Source organism: Carlito syrichta, unplaced genomic scaffold (genome assembly GCF_000164805.1).
Source record: "Carlito syrichta isolate Samal-C Ts95f unplaced genomic scaffold, Tarsius_syrichta-2.0.1 Scaffold306747, whole genome shotgun sequence".
Lineage (NCBI taxonomy): Eukaryota > Metazoa > Chordata > Mammalia > Primates > Tarsiidae > Carlito > Carlito syrichta.
Genome location: NW_007250843.1, coordinates 148,412 through 172,777, shown reverse-complemented (window position 1 = coordinate 172,777; position 24,366 = coordinate 148,412). Strand labels below are relative to the sequence as shown.

The window sequence follows — 24,366 nt, the reverse complement described above, 5'->3', positions numbered from 1 at the left end:
GTCTCAAACTCCTGGGCTCAGGCAGTTCTCTCGCCTCAGTCTCCCAAAGTGTTGGGATTACAGGTGTGAGCCACTGTACCTGGCTTTAAATGCCATCTTGTTTGTAAAGCCTTCTTATCTTTTCTGGGTGTGGTTGACCTAACCATTTTTCCCATAATGTGTTCTCTTTTTATACCATTTATGACATGTTTTATTGCATTTTTAATGTCTATCTGCTTCTTTCTATCATAATAGAGAGCTCAATGATTATTCATTTGTCTATCCCTGGTATATTAGTAGGAAAGTATTCAGCTGCAAGTAACAGAAAATGTAACTAATAGAGACTTAGATAAGAGTGACGTTATCTCACAGAATAAGTTTGAAGGTAGACAGTTCAGGGCAAGTGTCTTCAAGAACACATACCTTTTTGTTTTTCCAATTCACCAAGCTTAATATGTGATTCTCATCATCGTGATTGTACATTGGTTATACTTCATGCCTCACATCTATATTCCATGCAGGAAGAAAGAGGAAAAATGATAGAAGGGTTTGCCAGATGTGTTTTCTTGAAAAGAATACTTCTTTTTCTTATATCACATTTCCAGAAATTGGTCACATGGTCAACCTTAGTTGCAAGGGAATCTGAGAGCTTTTCTAGCCCTTATACTAGAAAAAGACGGGGCAAAGACATTGTGGATGACATTTATGTAGGCAGTGTATGGTAATATGGTCATGATTGGGACCTCCCTCAAAAATGTCCTGGCACGTATCCAACCCACCATGTCATGCATTTAACATATTTTAGCAGTAGGCTAACTGTCTTAAATCTCAAGGACAAAATCTGTTTCTTTGCTAGTTCTTCAAATTCTATCTATCTATTTTTAAAGTGTTGTCTGGATCATGGTTTCAAATTAAACTTACCTTGGCCATTTCCAAGATGAAGGGTATGGTCAGAAGTAGAAATAAGAAGTACTGCAAGAGAATATAAATTCAAAAACTTGGCCCCAGCAGTATGGAAATCATTTGACATCATGAGTTATGAACTTCATAATCCGCCCCGCCCCCATTTGGAAAACATTCTGTAAATGACAGATTCCATAAATAATTTGCTTTCTAAGATTCTGTGATTTCTGGATGTCCTTTAGCTTTGAATTTCTTCTTTCCGATACTTGAATTTGATAGAGGGAGAGGCTGCAGCATTTGATGGGTCCCCTTATTGGTAGTATAAGTTTGTTTAATTTATGTATCAACAAAGAGTGCCTGGCTATCACTGAGATGTCCTATTTAAGCTTGTTGGAATGAAGCTGAGGGCAGCTGGGAACCCTTAGGACCATTTAATTCTTGATTCTGACTCCTACACTTACTCTCTGTTGCCTTCACAATACTCTCCTTCCTGTCATTCATGAATTTACATGTTTCTTTACTGCATTCTCTGGACAGTTTTGCAGTTTAATGTTTCTTTCTTTATCCAAATACAGAACAATTATCCTTACATACTACATCAACAGGAAAACCCTACAGTGATACCTGTTAGATCCCTTTCCTCAGAGACCAAGCACTTCTCCATAGGCCTTCCATTCAATAGTTGTTGGAAAGGAAGGACCTTTTTGGAAGGCCTCTTTAATTTTGAATTGTTTCTAAGAAATTTATGTCTGATTTGTTAAAGGATCATTTTTTTCCCCTGAGGGCCACATATATGAAAAAGAAGAAATCAAATAAGGGCTACACATGTAAAGAGGGTAGTTCTATATTGGGGAAGTTGTATTTTAGAGGAAATGTTCTTGCATGCTTTTGTATTTAAGAGCAGAGAGCACAGAGGGTTTTTTTTTATTTGTTTTGTTTGTTTTTTTTTTTTGAGTTGGAGTCTCACTCTGTCGCCCAGACTGGAGTGCAGTGGCCACTCCTGGCCACCGCAACCTCGACCTGCTGGGCTCCGGCGATCCTTCCGCCTCAGCCTTCCAAGTAGCCAGAACTACAGACGCATGCTACCACGCCCGGCTGATTTTTTGATTTTATTGTAGAGATTAGGTCTCACTGCCCAGGCGGGTCTCGAACCCGCGGGCTCCGGCAATCCACTCACCTCAGCCTCCCAAAGGCGCGGGATTACAGGCTGAGCCACCGAGCCCAGCTGAGCACAGAGTTTTAACCAAAAGCTATGAAAGAAAAGATGCAACTAGCTCCTACATAGATCATATAACTGAGTTTTAACCAAAAGCTATGAAAGAAAAGATACAACTAGCTGGTACATAGATCATATAACTGTTACATATTCAACCTTACTGGTGATCAAGGAATTGAAAACGAAAGCAATGAGATACAATTTTTTACTTATTGAATGCACAAAGTTGAAAAACAAAATGCTAATACTCATTGCTGTTAAATGTGGAGAATACTGTAGACAGTCTTTTTTAAAAGTTTTTTTTTAAATATAAAAGATCAACCTACCAAAAGATAGAGAGGCCAGTATAATCAAAACTTCTGTTTCTACCATTTTATTTCAGATACACTTTTTGAAACTGAATTTTCCCTAATCTAACTCCTTTACTTTCTCCCTCCTCCCTTCACTGTTAATTCTCCTCTACTGCCAGCCTGAGGCATCCCCTTTCTGTAAACAAACATTTTTGTGCACTGGTGGCAAAAAAAATGAAATTGACACAGCCTGGATGACACGTTAGCAACAATTATCAATCTAGAAATTTAGTCTCAGAAAATAAAGATGTGTATATAAATATAGGTACATACATTTATCAGGATTATTTATCATGAAGAAATGGAACTATATTAAATGAACACCAATAGAGGGCTGGTTAAATAAATAAGTATTCATATAATGGATTATGAAGCAACAATGAAAATTTATGCATTTTTCAAGTTGTCTGCCTTAAATATACATCAGTTTGGTGTATAGAAAACACTACCCATTCATGCCAGACAAGAATCTTTATTCAACCCAATGTTAAAATATATAATTTTGCTTTGTGTTATACATAGTTAATGTAGAAAAAGAACAAAAAGGAAAATGGAAAATTCAAAAATTGGTTGAATTTGCAGTGAAAGAAAGGCAGTAAAGTAGGCAACTCATTTTTTTAGAATGTGCAGGGCATTTGGTATCTTAGCCATCAGTTACTGAGTATTTTTTTTCTGTGCCAACCTGGATGTTGGATGCTATAGTCAATGCGGATAGGCCAAGTCATGGCCTCATCCCTCAAGCAGCTTGCAATCTGGAGAAAATACTTCACATATAGTTAGAAAATTGATGAAAAAAGAAGAATGAGTACTGCATATTTGAATGCTATAGAAATTCAGAGGACAAAGCAAAGGAGATACATTTCTAAGGAGGAAGAGAATTATACTGTCATAAATAATGGCTTTATGATTAAAATAAGCCAAAAGGAAGGAATATCGTATTTATATGAAGAGGAATGCTGTAACAAAGGTTTGAAGTGGGAAAGTATATAGCATTTGTGGAAAGTTAGCTTGACTCCGTTTGTAGGATTCTTGTAGTGGAAGAGCAAGGAAAATGGGCCAGGACTCTGAGAGCCTTGTCTTGGGACTCCTGATTCAGGATCGCATGCCTTTGCATTTGTTACTTTAAATTGCAGGTTGTAAAAACAGCCAAATAATTGGAAAATCCACTGTAGGACATATGAAATTAAGCTGAGAGCTGAAAATGTTCCAGTTTTGGTCTAATACTATAGTGGGGACAGTATTCAAGTAAGAATCAGACCTGAAATGTACTGGAGGCTCTATCAAGTAGCAACTTTGTAACCAAATCAAGCCTCGGTTTACTCATCTGTAAAGCAGATATGAGTATTCACCTTTCTGAACTCAGAAGGTTCTTTTTTTTTTTGAGTTAGAGTCTCACTCGGTCAGAAGGTTCTTAATGAACAGATCGATTGAAATGGTTAGACTTGTGAAGGAACAAGCACGATAGGGACACTAGTCTTGAAAGGAAACATAATGTATATAATCGGAAGGAGGAGGAAGGAAGGACTCGTCCATTTTGATATTTTGCTGTAAGTGGCCAGTCTTGTTTCTCATAGGGAAATCTGACCCACCTATCATTTTGGCTCCTACCGAACTGCTGCTGTAAGCGGCTCATCAAGAGTTGAACTTCATGTAGCCTTTTTGGGAATACAGAAAAGGAAGAAAGCCACAGGACTGCCCATTCAGTCTTTGGAAGATCTGGATGATTCTGCACAAACAAAAATGACTTGAAATTTATGTATAGACCCACCTCTACCAATCCATCTTCAGCTGACTGAATGTTGTATGATAGCCCTTCTCCAAAGCAAGGTGGAACGTTCTGGTTTCACCACAGATTTTCTACTCATTTCTTTTTTGGTATTAGCTTATAGATTCCAGGTCTCTTTTGTATATAACCTTTATTCTTTTGCTTTTTAAAAAATAATTTTGTTTCATATTTAAAGCACTTGTATTAGTCAATGGTTCATGTTGAACATTGTTTGAACCCTTACAGAAAGAGAAATACTTATTTGTATTTTAAATAAAACTGGTGTAGGAAAGTAAAAAAAAAATAGTGTAAATGTTCTTCTTGATGCAGAGCTGAAGGAGCAAAAAAACAAATTCTTCAGACAGAACTCCCTCTGTACCCTCTGTTCCCTCAGCTTAACTCAGATGAAAAGGTGTGCAACTAGGGGAAATAAAGGATTTACAGAAATATTTGAATCCACCAGAAAATGGAGTACTAAAGTAGAAATCGTCCAGAAAAACATTCCCTCCATCCAGGACTAGAACCTTTAGTATGTTGTCTTCAGACAGCTGGACTCCAATATAAGGTTTGGGGGTTACTTTTTGGCCATAACTACATCATAACGAGCATCCTGTTTTGTTTTGGCTGATTGATCCCAGGACTGTACTGATTCAATAAACTAACTTGGCAAGCTTTCCATAATCTGCTTCTGGGGAGTAGTAAATCTTAGGGACCCACAGCTACCCCCAAATGAACTGTAATCCCTTGCCTTTAATTATTTAGAATGGAATGATATTCTGAATTGTCTTGGCCCATAGGATTGCTTATCAGCAGTTTTTTTGGGACTGTTGCTCTTTTTTTTGGAGAAGGGCCAACAGAGTGAGTCAGATCTTTTAGGTTTTGTTTATAGAGTGGCCGGCAGACACTGGTCTGAATCACCCAGGTGCAATGAGTTTGCTTTGGCATGATCAGTCCAATGGGTGTGTGTGTGTTTTTTTTTTTTTTATTGTGTCTAGGCTGTTTTAGAAAGTCATTTGAGTGGGCCAATTTCTAAATATGTTGTACAAATATAGAGTACATTGCCTCTGTGCTATTTTGCCCTTGGCCTACTTATATGAAAGAAGCTATAAGAAATTGTGCTATAACATGTGCTATAAATTGTGCTATAAATGCTATAAATTGTGCTATAAAATCTTCCTCTTCTTCTTCTTTCTTCTTCTATACAAACCCGAATCCTGTGTTTGTTTTATTTCTTTTATTTTTTATTTTGAGTTGGGATCTCACTCTGTCACCCAGGCTGGGCTCAACACAGCCTTAGCCTTCTGAGCTCAGATGATCCTTCTGCCTCAGCCTCCTGAGTATCTGGGACTAAAGGTGCATGCTACCACACCCGGCTAATTTTTATTTGATTTTTTGTAGAGATGAGGTCTTGCTCCATTGCCTAGGCTGATCTTGAACTCCTGGGCTCAAGCAATCGTCCTGCCTTGGCCTCCCAAAGTGCTGAGATTACATGTATGAGCCACTGTGCTCAGCCTTTTCTTCTATTCTTGATCATTCCCTTTGTCATGTTTTCCTCAAATGTTTTTGATTTTTAAACTCTTATTTTTTATAATATGACTTTATATAAACCATCTTTAATTCTTTCCCAAACTAGGTAAAATGTGAATACATAAAGTGAATTAGACATAGAAATATTAAGTTTAATTTGTTGAGTTGGTGTATACTTTCCCTTTTTTTTATCATGGTTTGGTGATAGTTTATGGTACCAGTTAGGTGAAATCCAGAAATATGTAGTCATTGAACTTTTAGATGAGATAATTTGAGAGATGAAGCAACAACTGATCATATACATGCAATAACTCCTGCAATGAACACCTCGAGGTGTGCACAAATTATATCTTGGTCCTTCCTTCCAAGTTTCTCTGAGTCTCTGTACATTTTACCAGACAAGGTCTCACTCTGCCACCCAGGTTGGAGTACAGTAACATGATCCTGGCTTACTGAAGCCTCGATCTCCTAGACTCAAGTGATCCTCCTGTCTCAGCCTCCAGAGTAGCTGAGACTGCAGGCATGTGCCACCACACTCGGCTAATTTGTGTATTTTTTGTAGAGATGGTTTTCATAATGTTGCCCAGGCTGGTCTCAAGCTCCTGGCCTTAAGCAGTCCTTCTGCAGTGGTCTCCCAAAATGCTAGGATTACAGGCATGATTCACCTGAACCTGGCCCTGGAAGCTTTTTGTAAGAGAGGAAACATAGCCCCAGAAATATCTCACAACTGACTAAGGAGCAGAACATACTGGCCTAGGCCTAATCAGGATCAATTATCCCACACCCAGCCTCTATAATCTAACTCTTTCACTGCTATACTGTCTCCACCTCACCATAGGATAATGCCAACTTTTGTAGTTTGTTTCAACTAGATTTTAAAAGGCAAGCTGATTAAATTAATTTACACATATGTGAAGAGATGATAATCCCCTCTTTAATTTTTCCAGTAATGTACACTTGCTTGCCCCAAAGGATAAGATAGTTCTATCTCCAGATGTCTAAAGCCAGCTTCTCACATTCATCTGTCTTCAGGAAATAATGTAGCATTGTATTAAAATATACACTGATAAATTTTTCATAACAGCAAAATAGAATTAAATCTTTAAAAAAATTTTTTTGAGTCAGAGTCTCACTCTGTTGCCCAGGCTAGAGTGCAGTAGCATGCTCACAGACACCGCAGCCTCAACCTGCTGTGCTCTGGCAATCCTTCCGCCTCAGCCTTCCAAGTACCTGGAACTACAGGTGTAAGCCACCACACCTGGCTAATTTTTTTGATTTATTGTAGACATGAGGTCTCACCAAGTTGCCCAGGCTGGTCTCAAACCCCTAGTCTCAGGTAATCCTCTTGCCTTGGCCTCCCAAAATACTGGGATTACAGGTTTGAACCACTGTGCCCTGCCTGGAATCAAATCTTAATGGTTGTATAATTTTTAATGCATGGATATAACAGACATTAAAACATATGTTTAGAAAATGGTTAAATTAGACTGAGCATGGAAGTTGATCCCTGTAATCTCAGCACTTTGGGAGGCCGAGGCAGGAGGATCACTTGAGGCCAAGACATTGAGACCAGCCTGGGTAACATAGCAAGACCTCATCTCTACAAAAAATAAAAATATCAGCCTGGTGTGGTGACACATGCCTATAATTTTAGCTACCCAGGAGGCTGAGGCAATAGCATTGCTTGAGTCTAGGGTTTCAAGGCTACAGTGAGCTATGATTATACCACTGCATTCTAGCCTGGGTGACAGAGCCAGACTTTATCTCTTAAAACGATTTTTAAAAAAGAAAATGGCTGAATTACAGTGCATGAGTTTAATGCAACTCTTAAAAATCACATTTACATGGCTAGGCACAGTGACTCACACCTATAATTCCAGCAATTTGGGAGACCGAGGCCGGAGGATTGCTTCAGCCCAGGAGTTCAAGACCAGCCTAGGCAACATAGAAAGACCTTGTCTTGTCTCTGCAAACACAAAAACAAAACAACAACAACAAAAATAGTTGCGCATGGTGGCAGCATCTGCAGTTCTACCCTACTAGGGAGGCTGAGGTGGGAAGATCTCCTAAACCTTTGAGGCTGAGGCTGCACTGAACTGTAATCATGCCACTGCTCTCTAGCCTAGGCAACGGAGTGAGACCCTCCCAAAAAAATCATGTTTACTAAGTGTTTAATTTCAAAGGAAAATTCTTACAATGTATGACTAAAAGTAAGGCACAAAATGGAATTTCATATGAGCTCAACTTATTAAAAAATATATTTTGTATTAATTTATGCATGTCTAGTATTCAAGTATAGTGATGAGTATGAGGATATAGCATCAAATATGATATGCATGATTTCTGCCAGCATTAAACAAAATAGGGCATCACCACAAAATTAAGTATCCCTTTGGGGATTGGTGATTTCTAGTCAAATGTGATTAAACTCATTGTCTAGTTTGTGGACTCTCTAAGGCCTTTGTTTTATTTGTCTTCTGTTTTTTGTCTGAGAATTCATAGTTCTCCAGTTCAATTAGATTGAGCTGCAGAGTTTTAAAACAAAAGCAATAGACAATTCAAGTCTAGCACTCCCCATCCTCTTTAGATTTTTTATGTGGTCCATGTTGCCAAACATCAACTTCTCCCAAGAATCTATCCCTGTGATTTTTGTCTGAGGTACTTCTGCAGGAGAAGTGTTGGTTTGCAAAGGATAAAAGTGTTTCTGCATGGACCTTTTAATTCTACCTTACAAACAAATCCACACTCATACACAGGATGTAATTCTTGCTGTTGTGTAACATTATTTAATTTTTCTTGAGAAAAGTTTTCTTTAAAAATTTTAAATGATAGTTATGGTAAATAGACCTTTACTTAGAAACAGTCTTTTAAAGTAGCTATAAATCTTGTTAATTGAAGTACTTATCTTGAAAAATATGCATTCTTTAAAACTGAGGCTAATGTTTTAATTGCTTGTATCACGTTATTAAATTTTGGTTCTCCTAATAGCTTTAATGTAATATTGTAAGGCATATTCACTGTAGTGACATGATTCGTTAGATAATGATGCAACAGTGTTACATGTCACAGAAAGAACTCTTTCCTCCTAAGGCCTCAGGGGCATGCAAAATTTATCCATTATGTGTTTTGCAATGATTTCTCAATGTCATTTTTTGGTGACATGCATATACAACAGAACAATGGGAGAATTTAAAAAGTGAGAACCTATTTATTTTTGGTTGAATTATCTCTATTGAGCTCTGGAAGTTATGCTGACCTTCTCTGTTTTAAAAAAAATATGATATCTGAACTTATATGGTCACATTTAAAACACTAGTTTGTTAAATTTGGGGCTAAAAACCTGTGCTGTGGTATGCCTAAGGTAATACAACCAAAGCCACATTGTTTATTCTTCTGCGTTTTCACTCACACTTGGTGTCCATTATGCATTGATCTTATCCAGCAATATTAACTTTCTTTAACTGATTGTTCTGCTATCTGAAGAGTCTCATAAAAATTTAATCAGTAAACTAAAAATAGGCAGCTAATGTCTTAGTACATTCTTGTAACTCATAAAAGAAAAACAAAGACAGAAAATACAACCTAATGTAGGCTTGTGAGGTTAAAGAAAGGTTAGTATATGCATATTGGATATTCAAGGGTATACATAAATGACCATTTTCTTCTTTTGAGGAGTGTTATGTAATGGACCACACGTGCAGGTGATATACTTTCCTGTTTGCAGAATATTTATTGTCGGGCCTAACACTGAACTTACCAGAATTATATAGCGCTGTATAATAGGGCCCGCTCTGTGCCTCTTCTCTTCCACAGAAGACTTTCTGCAAAACATTTCTAGAAGAGGCCTTTAACTATAGTCCTGCTATTAATTCTATCTTTTTCTTTCTGATGACTCTGTTCTGCTCAAAGGTACTTGTTTTCATAATACAACAAAAACTCAGTAGCTCAAAAATTATGGCTTTTTGCTGATCTTAAAAGTAATATATGCTTAAATGGACAAAAGATTTGAAACAGGGACTTCAATTAACATACAAAAAGGTGTTTCTCTTCATCACTCACCATAAAAATGTGCAATGAGGTATCACTACCTCCTACTAGAACAGCAAAGATGAAAAAGAGCCAGCAAGAATGTGCAGATGCGGAGCAATTGGAACTCTGCTGTGCTACTGCTGGGAGTGTAAATTGGTACAACCATATTGGAAAACTGTTTAGCAGTAATGAGTAGAGCTAAATGTAGGCAATCTGTGACCTAGTTATTCCACTTCTAGATGTACACCAAACAGAAATAGATATATAGACATCAAAAAAGACATTTATAAGAATCTTTATAGCACTGTTTGTAGTAAACCTACACTTAAAACAACTCAAAGGTTCAGTAGTAGAATGAATAAGTAAATGGGGATTACCTAACATAGAATCAGTAGTGAGAATGAATAAACTACTACTATATTCAGCAATATGGATGAGTCTTACAAACATGGTGTTGAGAAAAAGAATCCTGATTAAAATGAGTATACGCTATAATTCCATTTACATGAAGTACAAAGTCATGCAAAACTCATATGTGGTATAAGAAATCAGGCTAGTAGCTACCCTTATTGGGAAATAGTGGCTGGACAGGGAGCAAAAGGAGGGCTTCTGAGGTGCTAGGAATAATCTACTCAGTGTCTTGATTTGAGTTCTGGTTACTTGAGTGTGTTCGTTGTGTGTAAATTCAACAAGGTGTATAGTTCTGATGTGTGCAATTTTATATATGTATTTTGCAAAACATATGTAAGACTAATAATATATACTGCAGTATTTATTTACTGCTGCATAACAAATTACCCCAAAACTTAGAGATTCACATTTATTACCTCACACAGTTTCTGAGATGGTAGTTTTGGCACAAGTTCTCTCATGAGATTGCTGAAGGCTTGGCTGAGGCTGGAGGATCTGCTCCCAAGATGACTTGTTGAGGGAGGTCTCAGTGAAAGCTCTCTTACCATAGGCTACAAAAAATAAAGCATCACAGATACATTTTATATAGATATTACGCTCTTATACATGTGCTTATTTGTATATAACATATCATGAATGCTGTTTTATAATTTTCTCTACTCAATATATTGTGGACATTCTTTTTTATGTTTTTTTGATTGGCTCATCTATAGATCTGTTTCATCCATTTTGTGTAAGGCTTTATTAAGGTATAATTGACCTGCATTTGGCATACATGGATTATATTTAAAGTATACAATTGGAGATATTTTATATACACACTCATGAATTTGTCATCACAATCAAGACAATGAGCAAGCTCTCACCCTCAAAAGTTTTCTACTACCCCTTTGCAATCCCTCCTCTTATCCTTTTTAATGGCTGAAAAATTGTATTTGCATCTATAAAGTATCTTTAAAATCCATTCTTATATTTACTTACAGATAGCTCAATCTAATATTTTATTTAAATGATAGAATCCTTATTTCATTTATAAAAAGAAGCCAGATTGCCTGGGTAAGAATCTTATTCTGCCACTTTACAAACTCTATGACCTTGGGCAAATGGCTTAACCTCTCTGCAACAAATTCCTTATCTGTAAAGGAAGGGTAATGCTAGTACTATATTTAACTCATAAAATTGCAAAGATTAAAGGAATTAATATACATAATGATCTGATAACAAAGCACTATGTTATTATCTGCTGCTGTTGTCATTCTCATGGGTTGTTATGCTAAAAGTGTCTCTTCAGTTTCTCTTGATGAGATTAAAGCTAAGAGTTGCTAGGACCCTGCATGTAAATAGCTTAAAGGACTCTTTTTCACTCCTACTTCTGTATCCCCTCCCTCTGAACATCTTGCTGCAGGTGAAAAGTACTTTTCTAATCCTAGTCTATTTTAGTACTGGGGAGTTGGAATTTAGGGACATTTCATATGCTGAAACATGCCTAAAATAAGATGATTTAAAAATTCCAAGAACCACCGGGCTCGGTGGCTCAGCCTGTAATCCTGCGCCTTTGGGAGGCTGAGGTGAGTGGATTGCCTGAGCCCGCGGGTTCGAGACCCGCCTGGGCAGTGAGACCTCATCTCTACAGTAAATCAAAAAATCAGCCGGGCGTGGTAGCGCATGCCTGTAATTCCGGCTATTCGGAAGGCTGAGGCGAAAGGATCGCAGGAGCCCAGCAGGCGAGGCTGCGGTGGCCGGAAGCGGCCACTACACTCCAGTCTGGGCGACAGAGTGAGACTCCAACTCAAAAAAAAAAAAAAAAAAAATTCCAAGAACCAAGATGTTAAAATGCCAATTACATTTCTACATTAAAAGTTGTTACTGATCACTTTGATAGTGATAATTACACATGTACAATAGGTATTCCTTGAACATACTAAGTGTATATCTCATGAAAGATCAAAAAAGCATGCATGTTATTTCCTGTCCTTGTGATACATACTATCAACTTGAAGAAATATGACAAGGATTTGTAGTGGTGAGAATTGAAAGACTGGGGCTAGGTGTTAGAGCAAAGGAAATGAGTCGGTTTTACTGATTGGTTATGTTGTATTGAGCCATGGATATTGCCACTGTTTTAAACCTGTATAATGGGAGTTTGCTTCACTATGTTCTCTAAACTGAAAACAGCCTGTCTTAGCCAGTTATGGCTGCTATAACAAAATACTTTAGGTAGTTTATAAAAATAAATACATTTATGTATCACTGTTCTAGAGGCTGGGAAGTCTAAGATCAAGATGCCAGTGGGTTCAGTGTCTGGTGCAGGCTCACTCTCTACTTCAAAGATGACACCCTACTGCTGTGTCCTGGAAGGCACTGGGGAGCTCCCTAGAGCCTCTTTTATAAGAACAGTAATCCCATTCATGAGGGTGGAGTCCCAATGACTTAATCCCTCCCCAAAGGCCCTACTTATTAATACTATCACATTGGATATTAGGTTCAAGCATATTAATTTTAGAGGGACACCAACATTTGAACTATAGCACAACCTAAAGTACATCAGTAGTAGAATGAATAAATAAATAGGGATATACACCTTAGATGAAGCTAGTGGTGAGAATGAATGTACAGCTACATGGACAATGTAGATGAATCTTACAAACAATAGGTTGAGCAAAAGAAGTCAGATCCAAAAGAGTATACACTATGACTGTACTTATATGAAGATCAAAAGCATATAAAACTCATTTATGATTTAGAAATCAGGCTAGTGGTTCCTAGTATCTGTCACCCCTTTTCTTCATCCTGCTAATTTCAGGTATGGAGCGTGCCCTCATCACTATAACCACCACTACTACCATCACCCCCACTGAGTGTCCAGGGCTCTGTTCTTCTTTAGGGCTTAGGGTCCAGGGAAGTTGCAAGGAAGGCTGTCTACATGGGGCAAATTGGATGGTAACTGGCTAAAGACTTGGACATAAATAGGCATCCTTTCAGCAGGGAGGTCATCAGCAAGAGGATGGCTACTGTCCAAGGGAAGCTCTCAGCATACACCTCCTGGAAATATTCTGTCCATATGTTTGCCCATATGGTCTGTAAATGCAGAACCCACTCCCAAGGAACTCCTGAGTATTCAAGCAATGCCTCTTACTAAAAACGGTCCTTCATTTTACACTTCAAGTCTGATCCTTCCATCCTAGGCCCCACTGATTTCTCTCTTCCCTTCTACCCAGAGAAACATTTCTATCCTGGGAGGTAGGTTTGGGTAGATAGGATTGGAGGAAGAACCTCTGCTCTCATTAATTTCTTCAGTAATTTTATCTCTGCTAAAAAACCTTTTGTTTTCCCCAAGTACCTTAGAAGACGGAGAAAACATTATTTTCTCTTTTGTTGACCCATGCTTGTCTTTTATACGAAGCAATAAAGTAAGGAGTAAAGAAAGAAGGAAAGCTGAACTCTTGGGAGAAAACTTTAGTTAGTATCTTAAAATGTCATTTCACAGCACTTGGATTGAATTATAGAATGAAAGTATTGTTAATATAATTATGTAATTTAGAGGAAAAGCTAATTTGCATGTGTGGTGGGAAAATATTTGATTTTAGATCCATGGCATTTCAGGTGGTGGCAAGGTATTCAGGTATAGATTTCCTGAGGCATTTGAAATTGTGGAATTCCAGGAAAAGGTCAAGACTGAATATACAGATTTGTATTTTATTGGGATGGAAGTAAAAATTGAAACATCACTGTGGATGAAAAAAATTAATTTTGTTAGGGAATACAGTTGACTTCAAGGGATTTATAGGGCGTCTAGATTGGCATAGTGTGTGATGACTTCTCGTTATTCACTGAGGTGCTTCTATAATTTTAGCATGATTTATTTAGATGGTTATGCCATTATCTTTAATATTTTATTGTGTACTAGAGATATAAGTCCCACTGTCATATAAAATTAATATCTCACTTGAATATTATTAGAGAATTATCATACTGTTTTTATTGATGGTGCTGGATCTTTGTGTTTCAATAATAATTATGCTGGGTTTCCCTGTATTTCTTTTGACTTGTTGATTTATGAAAATTCAGTAAGCCATTTCATTTCATTGAATAAGCAGGGATTGGCAATAATGGTCTACTGCCTTTTTTGTATGTAGTCATGAAGTGAGAGTGATTTTTATACTTTTAAATGGTTAAAAAAATTAAAGATGACTATTTTATGATACATGAAAATTATATAAAATTCAAATTTCGGCATCCATATATAAAGTTTTATTAAAACGTAGCTCCACACAAATTTGATTTTGTGACTGCTTTCATGCTATAACAGTAGAGTTGATTAGTTGCAACAAACAACATGTGACTCTCAAAGCCTAAAGTATTTATTCTCTGAATTTTTACAGAAAAAAGTCTGCTGACCCCGTTGTACACCAATTACTTTGTCATTATAAAACTAGTAAAAGACAAGTATCAAAAATAAAAAAAGTTTTTGTCTTACACAGACAATCATTATTTAAATAATTTGTAACTTCCTTTCCTGCCTTATTTTTTTCTCCTTGATATACACCACTATTTATTACTACTTTACGTACTATACACTTTGCATGTTTAAATAAACAAGAACAATTTAATTATTTTTTCCTGTCTAGATTGAAACCTTCATGAAGGCAGGGAGTTTTGTCTGTTTTGCATACTGTTGTATTCTGGCACCTAGGCAAGGAGTAGATATGCAGTCTATGTTTGAGTAGACACATAGTATGTGTCTGTTGAATTGAAAAGATAACTGTGCTAAATTTGCTACTATGATTGTATCCAAATATGAGGATGACTGGAGAACAGGCTGAAACAAAGTGTCTTTTCTTCATATGCATAACTTACCTAGCTTTGTTCTAAAGAGTCTAGGAGGTAAATATCCCTGAATTTCAGCAATATCTAACAGCATTTTGGTGCTGTTGTCTAGTGTTTATAGCACTGAGGCTAAGTATGTATAAATATGTATATCAAATACATTATTTTAGAAACGTTTTATAATATATTTTATAATTTATTAATTTTATAAGCAGTTGTTTATATTGCTATATAAAATTTACTTATACACACACACACACACACACACATATAAGGCTTTTTCTTCAGTTTTTGGTTTTTATACAGTTGAGATAATGGCTCTGGTAAAGTGAATGGCACATAGTGCTAGGATAACTGAAGAATTAAGCAAACTCTTAGAAAAAGATTGTTTTATGAATGCAGGAGCATTGCTTAGTGGTTTCCCACTGCATTTAGAATAAAATCTAAATGCTTTACCAGCCAGTAAAGCTTTGTATGATTTGACCATTTGTCTCTGTCTCCAAACCTCTCTCTTGCTTATCATGCATCATACTGTAGTTCTTTAAATACCTCTAATACCTTAAATTCCTTTATTTACAATTAAACAAAATATTATGACTCCCTTATAGATTCTAAACCTTATTAGGACAGAGATCACGCGGGTCTTTTTCACCAATAACAACTCAGTGTTTAGAAAAATAACTGAAATGTAATATTCAGTAAGTAAATATTTGTTGAATGACTACATGTGTGACTGAACGAGCACCAGACTTGGTGTTAGAAACTGTAGGTTAAAATCCTGGAATATATTCTGAATGTTGATCTAGGTGCCAGTTACACAGGTATGTTTGTAAAAAAGTCATCAAGTTTTAACGTTAGCATTTTTTATGTATATTGTTAAGTTGGAAAAAAAACCACAACAATCCTGGCATGTTCCTACTCGCAAGTTATGTGAACATAACTAAATCAGTTTCTGAAATTTAGTTTTATCCTTTATCAAAAAATATTATCATACCTTATCAGGGTTGTTGTAATCACTGATAAGATGACATAAGTGAAGGGGCCATATTATAATAGATATAAAACAAATATCACTTGAAGCTTTATTATTCGAAGGATATGGAAGTGGAAAATATGCAGAAGTGAAGCTTCCAGGGACCTAGTAGAATAAATATTTCACTTACAGAAGACAAAGGGTCTTCCTTGGCAGCTGAAGAGAGCTATGCTTTAAGAGATATCATGAGGAGGGAATGAATGCTAGGAAGCACCTTGTTTCTGAAGTATGCCACAGGGCCCTTAGGCTCTCTTGCCCTTAAAATTAGAAGGGACTTGGGGCTGGGGAACAGCAAGATAGGACTGGGAAATCCTTAATTACGATGGCCAGAGATTACAGTCATGGTGTCTCCAAACACAGTGAAGGACAGTGAAGTGATCGACCTGCCTAATCAACCATAGGAGAGTCATGTGACTGAAAAGGAAAGCTAACTTAGAAGTGCTTCTCTACAAATTAAAATGTAGCTTGCAGTGTTTCAAAACTAATAAAGACCTAGACATAATTGAATTTCAGAGGATTACTGAAAGAAGAATAGCTACCAAGAATAGGAATAAGAGTTTTCAGGTTATTGTCACAGGACAGCTGGAAAAATAGGGGTGAGTGTAGGTAAGGGCAAAGGAAGCTCTTAAAGAACTTGGAGAACACAGTCCAAACTTATATCTGCAATGCAGCTGAAGGTAAAGCTTTAAAAATTCAAATTTGAATTTTAAAAATTCAGCTCATAAAGTATGTATTATACTACCCTTTGTCTTATGTAGTAATAGTTAAACTTAGTGTACTGAACCAGATTGACCAACTAGAAAATAAAGCACAAGAACCGGATTGAATCAAGACGTTTTAGGAAAAAAAAACTCCAAATCCTTGTTAGTATCCTCATAGGTCCTGCTTACTATTATCAAAACTGCTAAAACTGTTATCATTTAATCCTCCCTTAAAGCCTATGAAATTAGGGCTACCATTATTAACTCAGTTATAGTTGAAGAAATTGACTCTTGAAGAAGATAAATAACTTGGCCAAGATCAGATAACTAGGAATTGGCAAGCCAGGCCTCAAATCCATATATGTGTGGTGGCAAAGCCCATGCTCTGACCTATTGTTGGAACTCTTTGTTGGGATATATATAACATGCCATTATTTAAACATCCATACTTGAATATAGTAATAACTATGTATTTGTCTATCAAGATAAATATATCAAAACATCATGTTGTATACCTTAAACACAGAGGGTGCCAAAAAATGTATATACATTTTAAGAAAGAAAAGAAACTGTATTAAAATCATAATACTCAATATATGCCGACAACAAAAGGTGAGTACAAGTCAAGTTTGACTTCTGCAATTACAAGAGGTGCTCAAAGTGGTTATCATCGGTATCCAGACACTTCTGATTATGGCAAACTAATAGATAACATCTCTTAAAATGTGCATACATTTTTTGTCACTCCATGTGTATACAATTAAGAAAAAATATAATCAAAAAATTCAGAGCCTGAAAACGAAACAAAAGAACTTCGCACAGTTCTCAAAAAAGAGATACACTTTCCAGAAATTAGGCAAAATATGATATAGGCTCTGTTGTTACTGTCCCAAATTAAGGAAATTTTAGCTTACCAAACAAGATAAATAGTATGTTTAAAAGCCTAACATTTTGCCTGAAATATTATTACATAGTAATTATTCAGTCAACATTCCAACTACTACATGGTATACAATGCTATTTTGTTTGGTGTTTGCTGAACTGAAATGATAACAGCTTCCATCTTCCATTGGTGTAAGGTTGGTCTGGATCTCCATCTAAAATATAGTGTCTGCTTCACAACCCTCAACCTGTGTTTTGGAATGCATTCTTCTGTTTATAGTTTCTTGGTCGTTTTAGTGACACTGGGCTCCTAATAATATAGGATGTTAGTTTGCTCTATGTAAGTACTATAGTGAATATTGCATTTCTGCATTGTCAAGTTGTCGTTTCTAAATTGTATGAGCCCTGCATATATCAATAAAGTCTTAACTTACAATTTAAAAAATGTTATGGTACTGGAAATCTACTTAGTGCCAGCATGACTTCCATATATAAGAAATGCACATAGAGAAGAAATCCTGAGAACTGTAGACTGATGACTCTTAGTTGAATATACTGAAAAAGAATATCATCTGTTACATTCTGTCACTGGATTGTAAACTCCAAAAATGCAGAGCATTTGTCTCTTTTACTTGCCATTTTTTTCTCCTAAGGTAGAGTTTCTTAACCTTGACACTATTGATATTTTGGACTGGATAATTCCTTGTTCTGGAGAGCTGTTCTGTGCATTGTAGGATATTTAGTACTATTCCTACTACTAAATAGGACTCAACTCACCAGTTACTATTAGACCTTTCCCCAGTTGTGACAAATAAAAATATCTCTAGATGTTGCCAAATGTCCCCTGGGGGGAAGATTGCCTCCAGTTGAGAACCTAAAGAATAGAATAGTGCCTGGCAGATAAAAGACACGCATCAAATATTTTTGGAGTGACTGAAGATAGGAAACAACAGTATTTCATGAAGTGTACCTCTTGTAGTATGCTTTGAATATCTAAGTGGAACCTGGAAACATTTCTGGAACTTTAATAGTTATGTATTTTACATGCATTAGACAAATATGTATATATTTATATCCATATCCATGATTTTGCATTCTATTTTATAGGACAAGGCTAAAGTGAATACTGAAGTTTAAAAAGTGACCTAATTGGAATAAACGTTAAGTGTATACAATAGATGTATTAAGCAAAACTCATAAAATTGATTAAAGTGGTATGTGAATGGCTGGAGTTTGAAGCACTGATCTATGCTTCAGGAAAACTTAGGCAAACATGACCTTCCCTTAAGTTTGGTGTGTGTAAGCCATTCGAACTCTCACTGGGAGTGATGTAACGCCTTGTACAGGTTAGCTGCAGGTGTAGAAGACAAGGTGCTTACCCTCTGAGAATTAGATATTATAAGGTATGAACATCTGTATGAGGTGGCACATAAGTTCCATATTCTATGAGAGTTCAACGAAAAAGAGATTACTTACTGCTTGAGTAATAAGGTAAAGCATCACTGCTGATATTGAAGGATGAGTGTGATTTTTTAGGAGTAGATAATGCAGAGGAAAAGAGCAGAGACATAAAGTTGAAACAATTCAAGGCATATTTAAGGGATGAGTGGAGACTAGTTTGGCTGGAGTATAGTATAACTATTATGGAAGGTAGAACCTGGTTGTAGGGGGTGCTTAATGCCAGGATGTGTAAACACATGCAACAGTGATTAAATTTTCTAATGTCTTGCTAAAATTTGCTTTGTTGTTATTTTTGCTGTTGTTGTATTTAATGTGTTGCCATTACTTTAGAAGTAATGTTTAATTTGGGGTGGGGACCTGACTGGGAATCAAGATTGATAAATATTCCTGGTTAAAGATGTATAAAAACTAACACGCGCATACACGTGCATGCGCGTGCATGTGCGCGCGCGCGCGCGCGCACACACACACACACACACACACACACACACTAGTTGAAAGAAGGGACTAGGGTCTAGTACAACAGGGTCAGAGTGAAAAGACCATGACATCAAATGAAGCAGGGAGGTAACCTGAGATTGAGGAGTTTGAGGTTTAGAGTGATATGAATAGTAGGCCATGAACCCTCTATCTCTGTAAGGAGATTGTCTTTAAAACAAGATGCTGATATTTTGAGGTTTACTATTGGTATGCTGGGTGAAGTGGCTAACAGGTAGTATTGATTTTTGTCTCCTTGGTTTTATCTTTCCCTGAAAGATAGCTGACTGCAATGATGGCTGTTGTCTATACCATTCTGACCTCTGAAGAGGCAATTCCTCTTTGAAAATCCTGGCCCATGCCTGAAATCCCTTTCCTTTGTGGTTCCCCCTAACACAACTGAAATAAGCTTGATTCTCTTCTAAAAGACTTTATTAAATATTAAAGAATAAACAAGAAACAAAATGAGAGAAGTTCTGCCAGATTTACCTAGCAATTCTGATATTACTGTCCCTGGTCAAGCCACTCTCGTCCCTCAAATCTCCTTCCCCTACTTCTCCCAGAGATATCTTCTTAAAATCTCCATTTAGCTATATTACTCCCCTGCTTATTTCTTTTCTTCTTCTTCTTCTTCTTCTTTTTTTTACTTTATTTTATTACAAAGATGTGGGATACAAGTCACGATTAGGTACATAAGTAATGTATGTGTAGGTGAAGTTTGGGCCTCCAACTGGTCCTCACTTCCCCTGGTTTAGGACCAAGTACTCTTTGTGTTGTTACGTGCCCCCACTTCCTCCCTCCCCTGGCAGTGTCCTGCAACTGCTGATCACTCCCTTGTGCTATTGTGTTTAATGTTCAGGCCCCACTTATGAGTGAGAATATGTGGTATTCGGTTCTTTGTTTCTGTGGTAGATCACTGAGGATGATTGTCTCCAACTCTATTCTGTTTGCTGAGAAATCCTCCTTTCCCTACTGCTGCCAGAAATATCTTCTTAAAATCCTAATTTAGCTATATCACTCCTCTGCTTAATTCTTTCATGGCTTTTCATTTGTACATGGGTACATAGATTACAATTTGTATATAAACTTTCTTTTGATATTTCCTACAGTATGAAAAGTTTTATAATTATATTGACATGATGATTATTTTATTTATCTGATTTGGAGGGTTACAGTTAAAATTGAGATGATACTTGGGAAGGGTGAGGACTTTTTTGTGAGAAGATATAAGAGTTCTAGCTCTTTCCTAAAGCCTTCCCAGAATATCTTCAAAAGGATCAGGGTCACTAGATTTCAAACTCTGCTTTCTATAGTGCTGGGTTTCTGATGAGATATTTCCAGGCTGCCTCAAGGATAAATCCCAGTAGGTGGGACTACAGCCCTCCACCTCAATTTTACCTGAAGAGTTCTGCTCTAACCCATTTTATATATTGGTAGTCTGCATGAGATATTTTCAGGACTGTCTACTGCTTCCAAAAAAGGTGGGCTGATGAGCAATCATTAGATGATTTCTAAAGTTCCTTTCAGCTTCAAAATTCTCTGAGAATCCAACCCCTTTTATTTCTTTCGTGAGTCACTTTATGTTAATTTTGTTCCATATAATTAGTATCTTGTTAGAAAATAATAGAATTTCATAACTGCAAGAGGCTTTACCAGTTATCTTGTCCAGGTTCCCAAAATAAGCTCCAAAGAATAGGACTCTTGAGAAATGTTGACTACTTAAAAAAAGGACTACGTGGCCAAATACTTTGAGACTGTATTTTTGTCACAAAAATTGGCATTTTGAAAGGCTCTAAGAAGTCTGTAATAAAGAAACCTGTTTAACCTTAAGTTAGCATTTATTATATTTATTTGATCAAAGAACCCTGTTTTTTGAAAACACACTTTTAACCATCTTGTGGCGAGTAATTTGGAAACACTTGTATAGTTCAGAACCCTCCTTTCGCAAAGAATTTGAGCTATAAATCGATTTATCCAGTGTCACATAGCTGGTTATCAGGACTCAATTTAATATTTATTTATCAATTGTCTCTGCTTAACTTCAAGTAGGTTATAAATTCTTTAATGGATTGATAGATTACATCTTATAGCTTTACCACTCAGGTGCTTAGTTTAATATTGAGAACATGGCAAGTGAATAATAAATGTGTGGTAGCCCTATGATTGAACCCTACAAGAAAATAAAACATTATGGTGTAAATTAGCTTCTGTTTATGCATTTTTTAAAATCTATTGAAAACAGAATTGCTACTCTCCCAAGCACACCCTCCCTCTGCAATTGCAGTATGTGCTTTTTGTTTCTCCAAAATTTCTGTTGTCAGTAGTTTACCGTCATTGATTCATACTCTTTATTGGAAATAACTCTGTGGGCTGCTTTGCCTCCGGAATAATTTGATTAGGAGCACTGCTTAACACTATTCAGGAAGATGTTACGCTATACAGGGTATTGGATTTGCCACAGAATTATATTGAAGGGAAACCAGGGACAAGGAAGCTAATAATATGCTAACCTAGTTATTAACATTGAGTCTTTTGTTGTTTTTGCCTGCCACTTTTTGTTGATATCATTGTCTCCCTAAGAACTAAGAATGTCACCAATTTGATGATTTTTATTTGGCAAGGACAGAAACTGGTACTAGATAAAGAAGATTATAGTAAGTTTATCTACAGCCTATACTTCCAGAATACCATGCTTCTGTCCTCTGAGGTTAGATATCTGTTTGTGATGTAGAAAACATTTATGTAAGAGAGCAAGATTGGAATGCATTGAAATGAAATGCTCACATTGACCACATCAGCTGTACTGAAGCTTATCTGATGTAGTGACTCAGCCTCTGTGAATCTGACTGTCTGTGCTCTATTTTGTACAGGAAATCATTATCCAGGGACCTGCTGGAGACCACTAGAAAACATGGGGAGAGGTAAGTTTCTCTTCCCTTTTAAGTAATCTAGACTCTCTCCATAGCCACGGTAGCCAGGAAATTAAATTTGCAAGCCATAGTATTTTTATGAACACCTAGGTTGTATTTTTTGTTAGTATTAGAAAGTGTTTGTCTGAAGCAGAGCTTTGCAGAGAAAGAGATATGACCACATGTTGTTTGCTGAGTCTTTGATTTTCTTCTGCTATTTTGTAGAGATCTTCCAGTACAGGGAGAGATGACTCAAACCTGACACTCTATAGACCCAAATCCAACTTCTTTACAATTCTTTTGATGTTTCTAATTTTTGTTAATAGTAACATAAATTTTTAAAAGATTCCATTATGCACCTAACAACAGTAGTAAAAAATTCATCTGTGATGTTGATTTTTAAATGGTTTTGGTTTTCCTTAAAATGTTAAAGCCCAGCATTAAGAACTATTAGATTAAGTTTTTTGTGTTTATTTCTGCTTTCTCATAAGACTACTTATGGGTAGTAGACAACAGACAAATTTAAGGTCTTCACTGTTGATATTAAACAGTCATCACAGTGATTTTATAAATAACTTTAATTAATGTAGATCATGTTAACCTAAAATAATCAAAAGGGTTAAAATCTGGTTTAAAGAGAGTTTACTCAAGCACAAAGTTTGAAGATGGGCCCATCTGGGAAGTACAGGTTCCAAAGAATGGAAGTCAGTCTTCCAAAGTGTAAAAGTTAGGGATCACTTATACAGACAACGTGTGGGGAATGTCAGCATCTTTCTATGTAAGGTTTTATGCATAGTTACAATGATCTCATTAATCAAAGTGATATTTTTTTTTCAGGAAAGGTATATTTAACACTCCACACTGAAGATGTAACTGTCCCTGTTTGGGGCACCATCCTGTCTGAGTTAGGTACAGGTCAATAAAAGAGGCAGTTAATCTATAACAAAGATCAGTGATTGGAAAGGGGAGGTCTGATCTCAGGTCTTTCCTAGTAATCTACAGAGCAGGAACAATGAGAAAAAGAGTTAAGCTATAATCTAAGAAGCAGAATTGCAAAACATGTTATATGACTAAGGTCATAGTCACATCTGTCTCAAGGCTTAAAGCATTTTTGCAATTCCAACAGCTTTTAAATTTTATTTATTTTCACAATCGTAAAACCAGAGTGCTATGAAGGGCCTCAGAGGAAGACTTGGTATGGTGTAATACAAAGAAAAGAGTACTGGACACAGTCAGAAGACCTGAATTCAAGTTCTACCTCTATTACCTTGATCAAATCCTAGAGCTTCCCTAAACTTGTTTGTTCATCTCTGAGACAGGATTTATATATTCTGCACTTCTAGCCTCAGGAAGCTGTGGTCTGCATAATGTGATAATAAGCATGAAAGTGTTTTGAGAACTCCAAAGTGTAATGGAATAGAGCGATGGTATCTGCTCATTACTGTCCTTATTGAATAAGTGTATCTTCATTGGTTCTTTTAATGATCGAAATTAAGTTAGTTGGTCAGATGCTTCTGTAGGTAGCAGGGCTGGGACTAGTGTCATGCAAGTAACTGAGAGTTCTTCCTTATGTTGCACCTTGCTTACTCCACCCTTGTGTGGGCCCTCATAGGTAGCCCCAAGGATTATGGATCAGTCATGGAAAGTATCTTCCTGAACCTTGTTGAGTCAGCTTTTGTGTCTATTTTCTCTAGAACCTCCTTTGGAAACTGATTAGTTTTAGGGATCCTGATTTCTTCCAAACCTGCAAAAGAAATGCCAATCTCTGATGGTTTAGAAAGCTTCAAAATAAATACAATTTTTTAAATTAGTCAAAATTCTGAGACTAATACATGCCAGATCCTACTGGAAAACAACTGTTAATAGAAGCTTCCAGAATAGCTCATCTCATGACTT

General features: G+C 36.5%; 1 protein-coding gene across 2 annotated transcripts in view; it reads left to right on the top strand.

The window, feature by feature from the left end:
* Positions 1 to 24,366, top strand: part of PRRG1 (proline rich and Gla domain 1) — a 114,706-nt gene that overhangs the window by 35,634 nt on the left and 54,706 nt on the right. For both annotated transcript variants that reach the window (XM_008063324.2, XM_021715151.1), the window contains one exon: positions 22,432 to 22,482. In XM_008063324.2, the coding sequence (XP_008061515.1) occupies positions 22,473 to 22,482 (10 nt within the window). In that variant the 5' untranslated portion in view covers positions 22,432 to 22,472. The remainder of the gene's footprint in view (positions 1 to 22,431; positions 22,483 to 24,366) is intronic.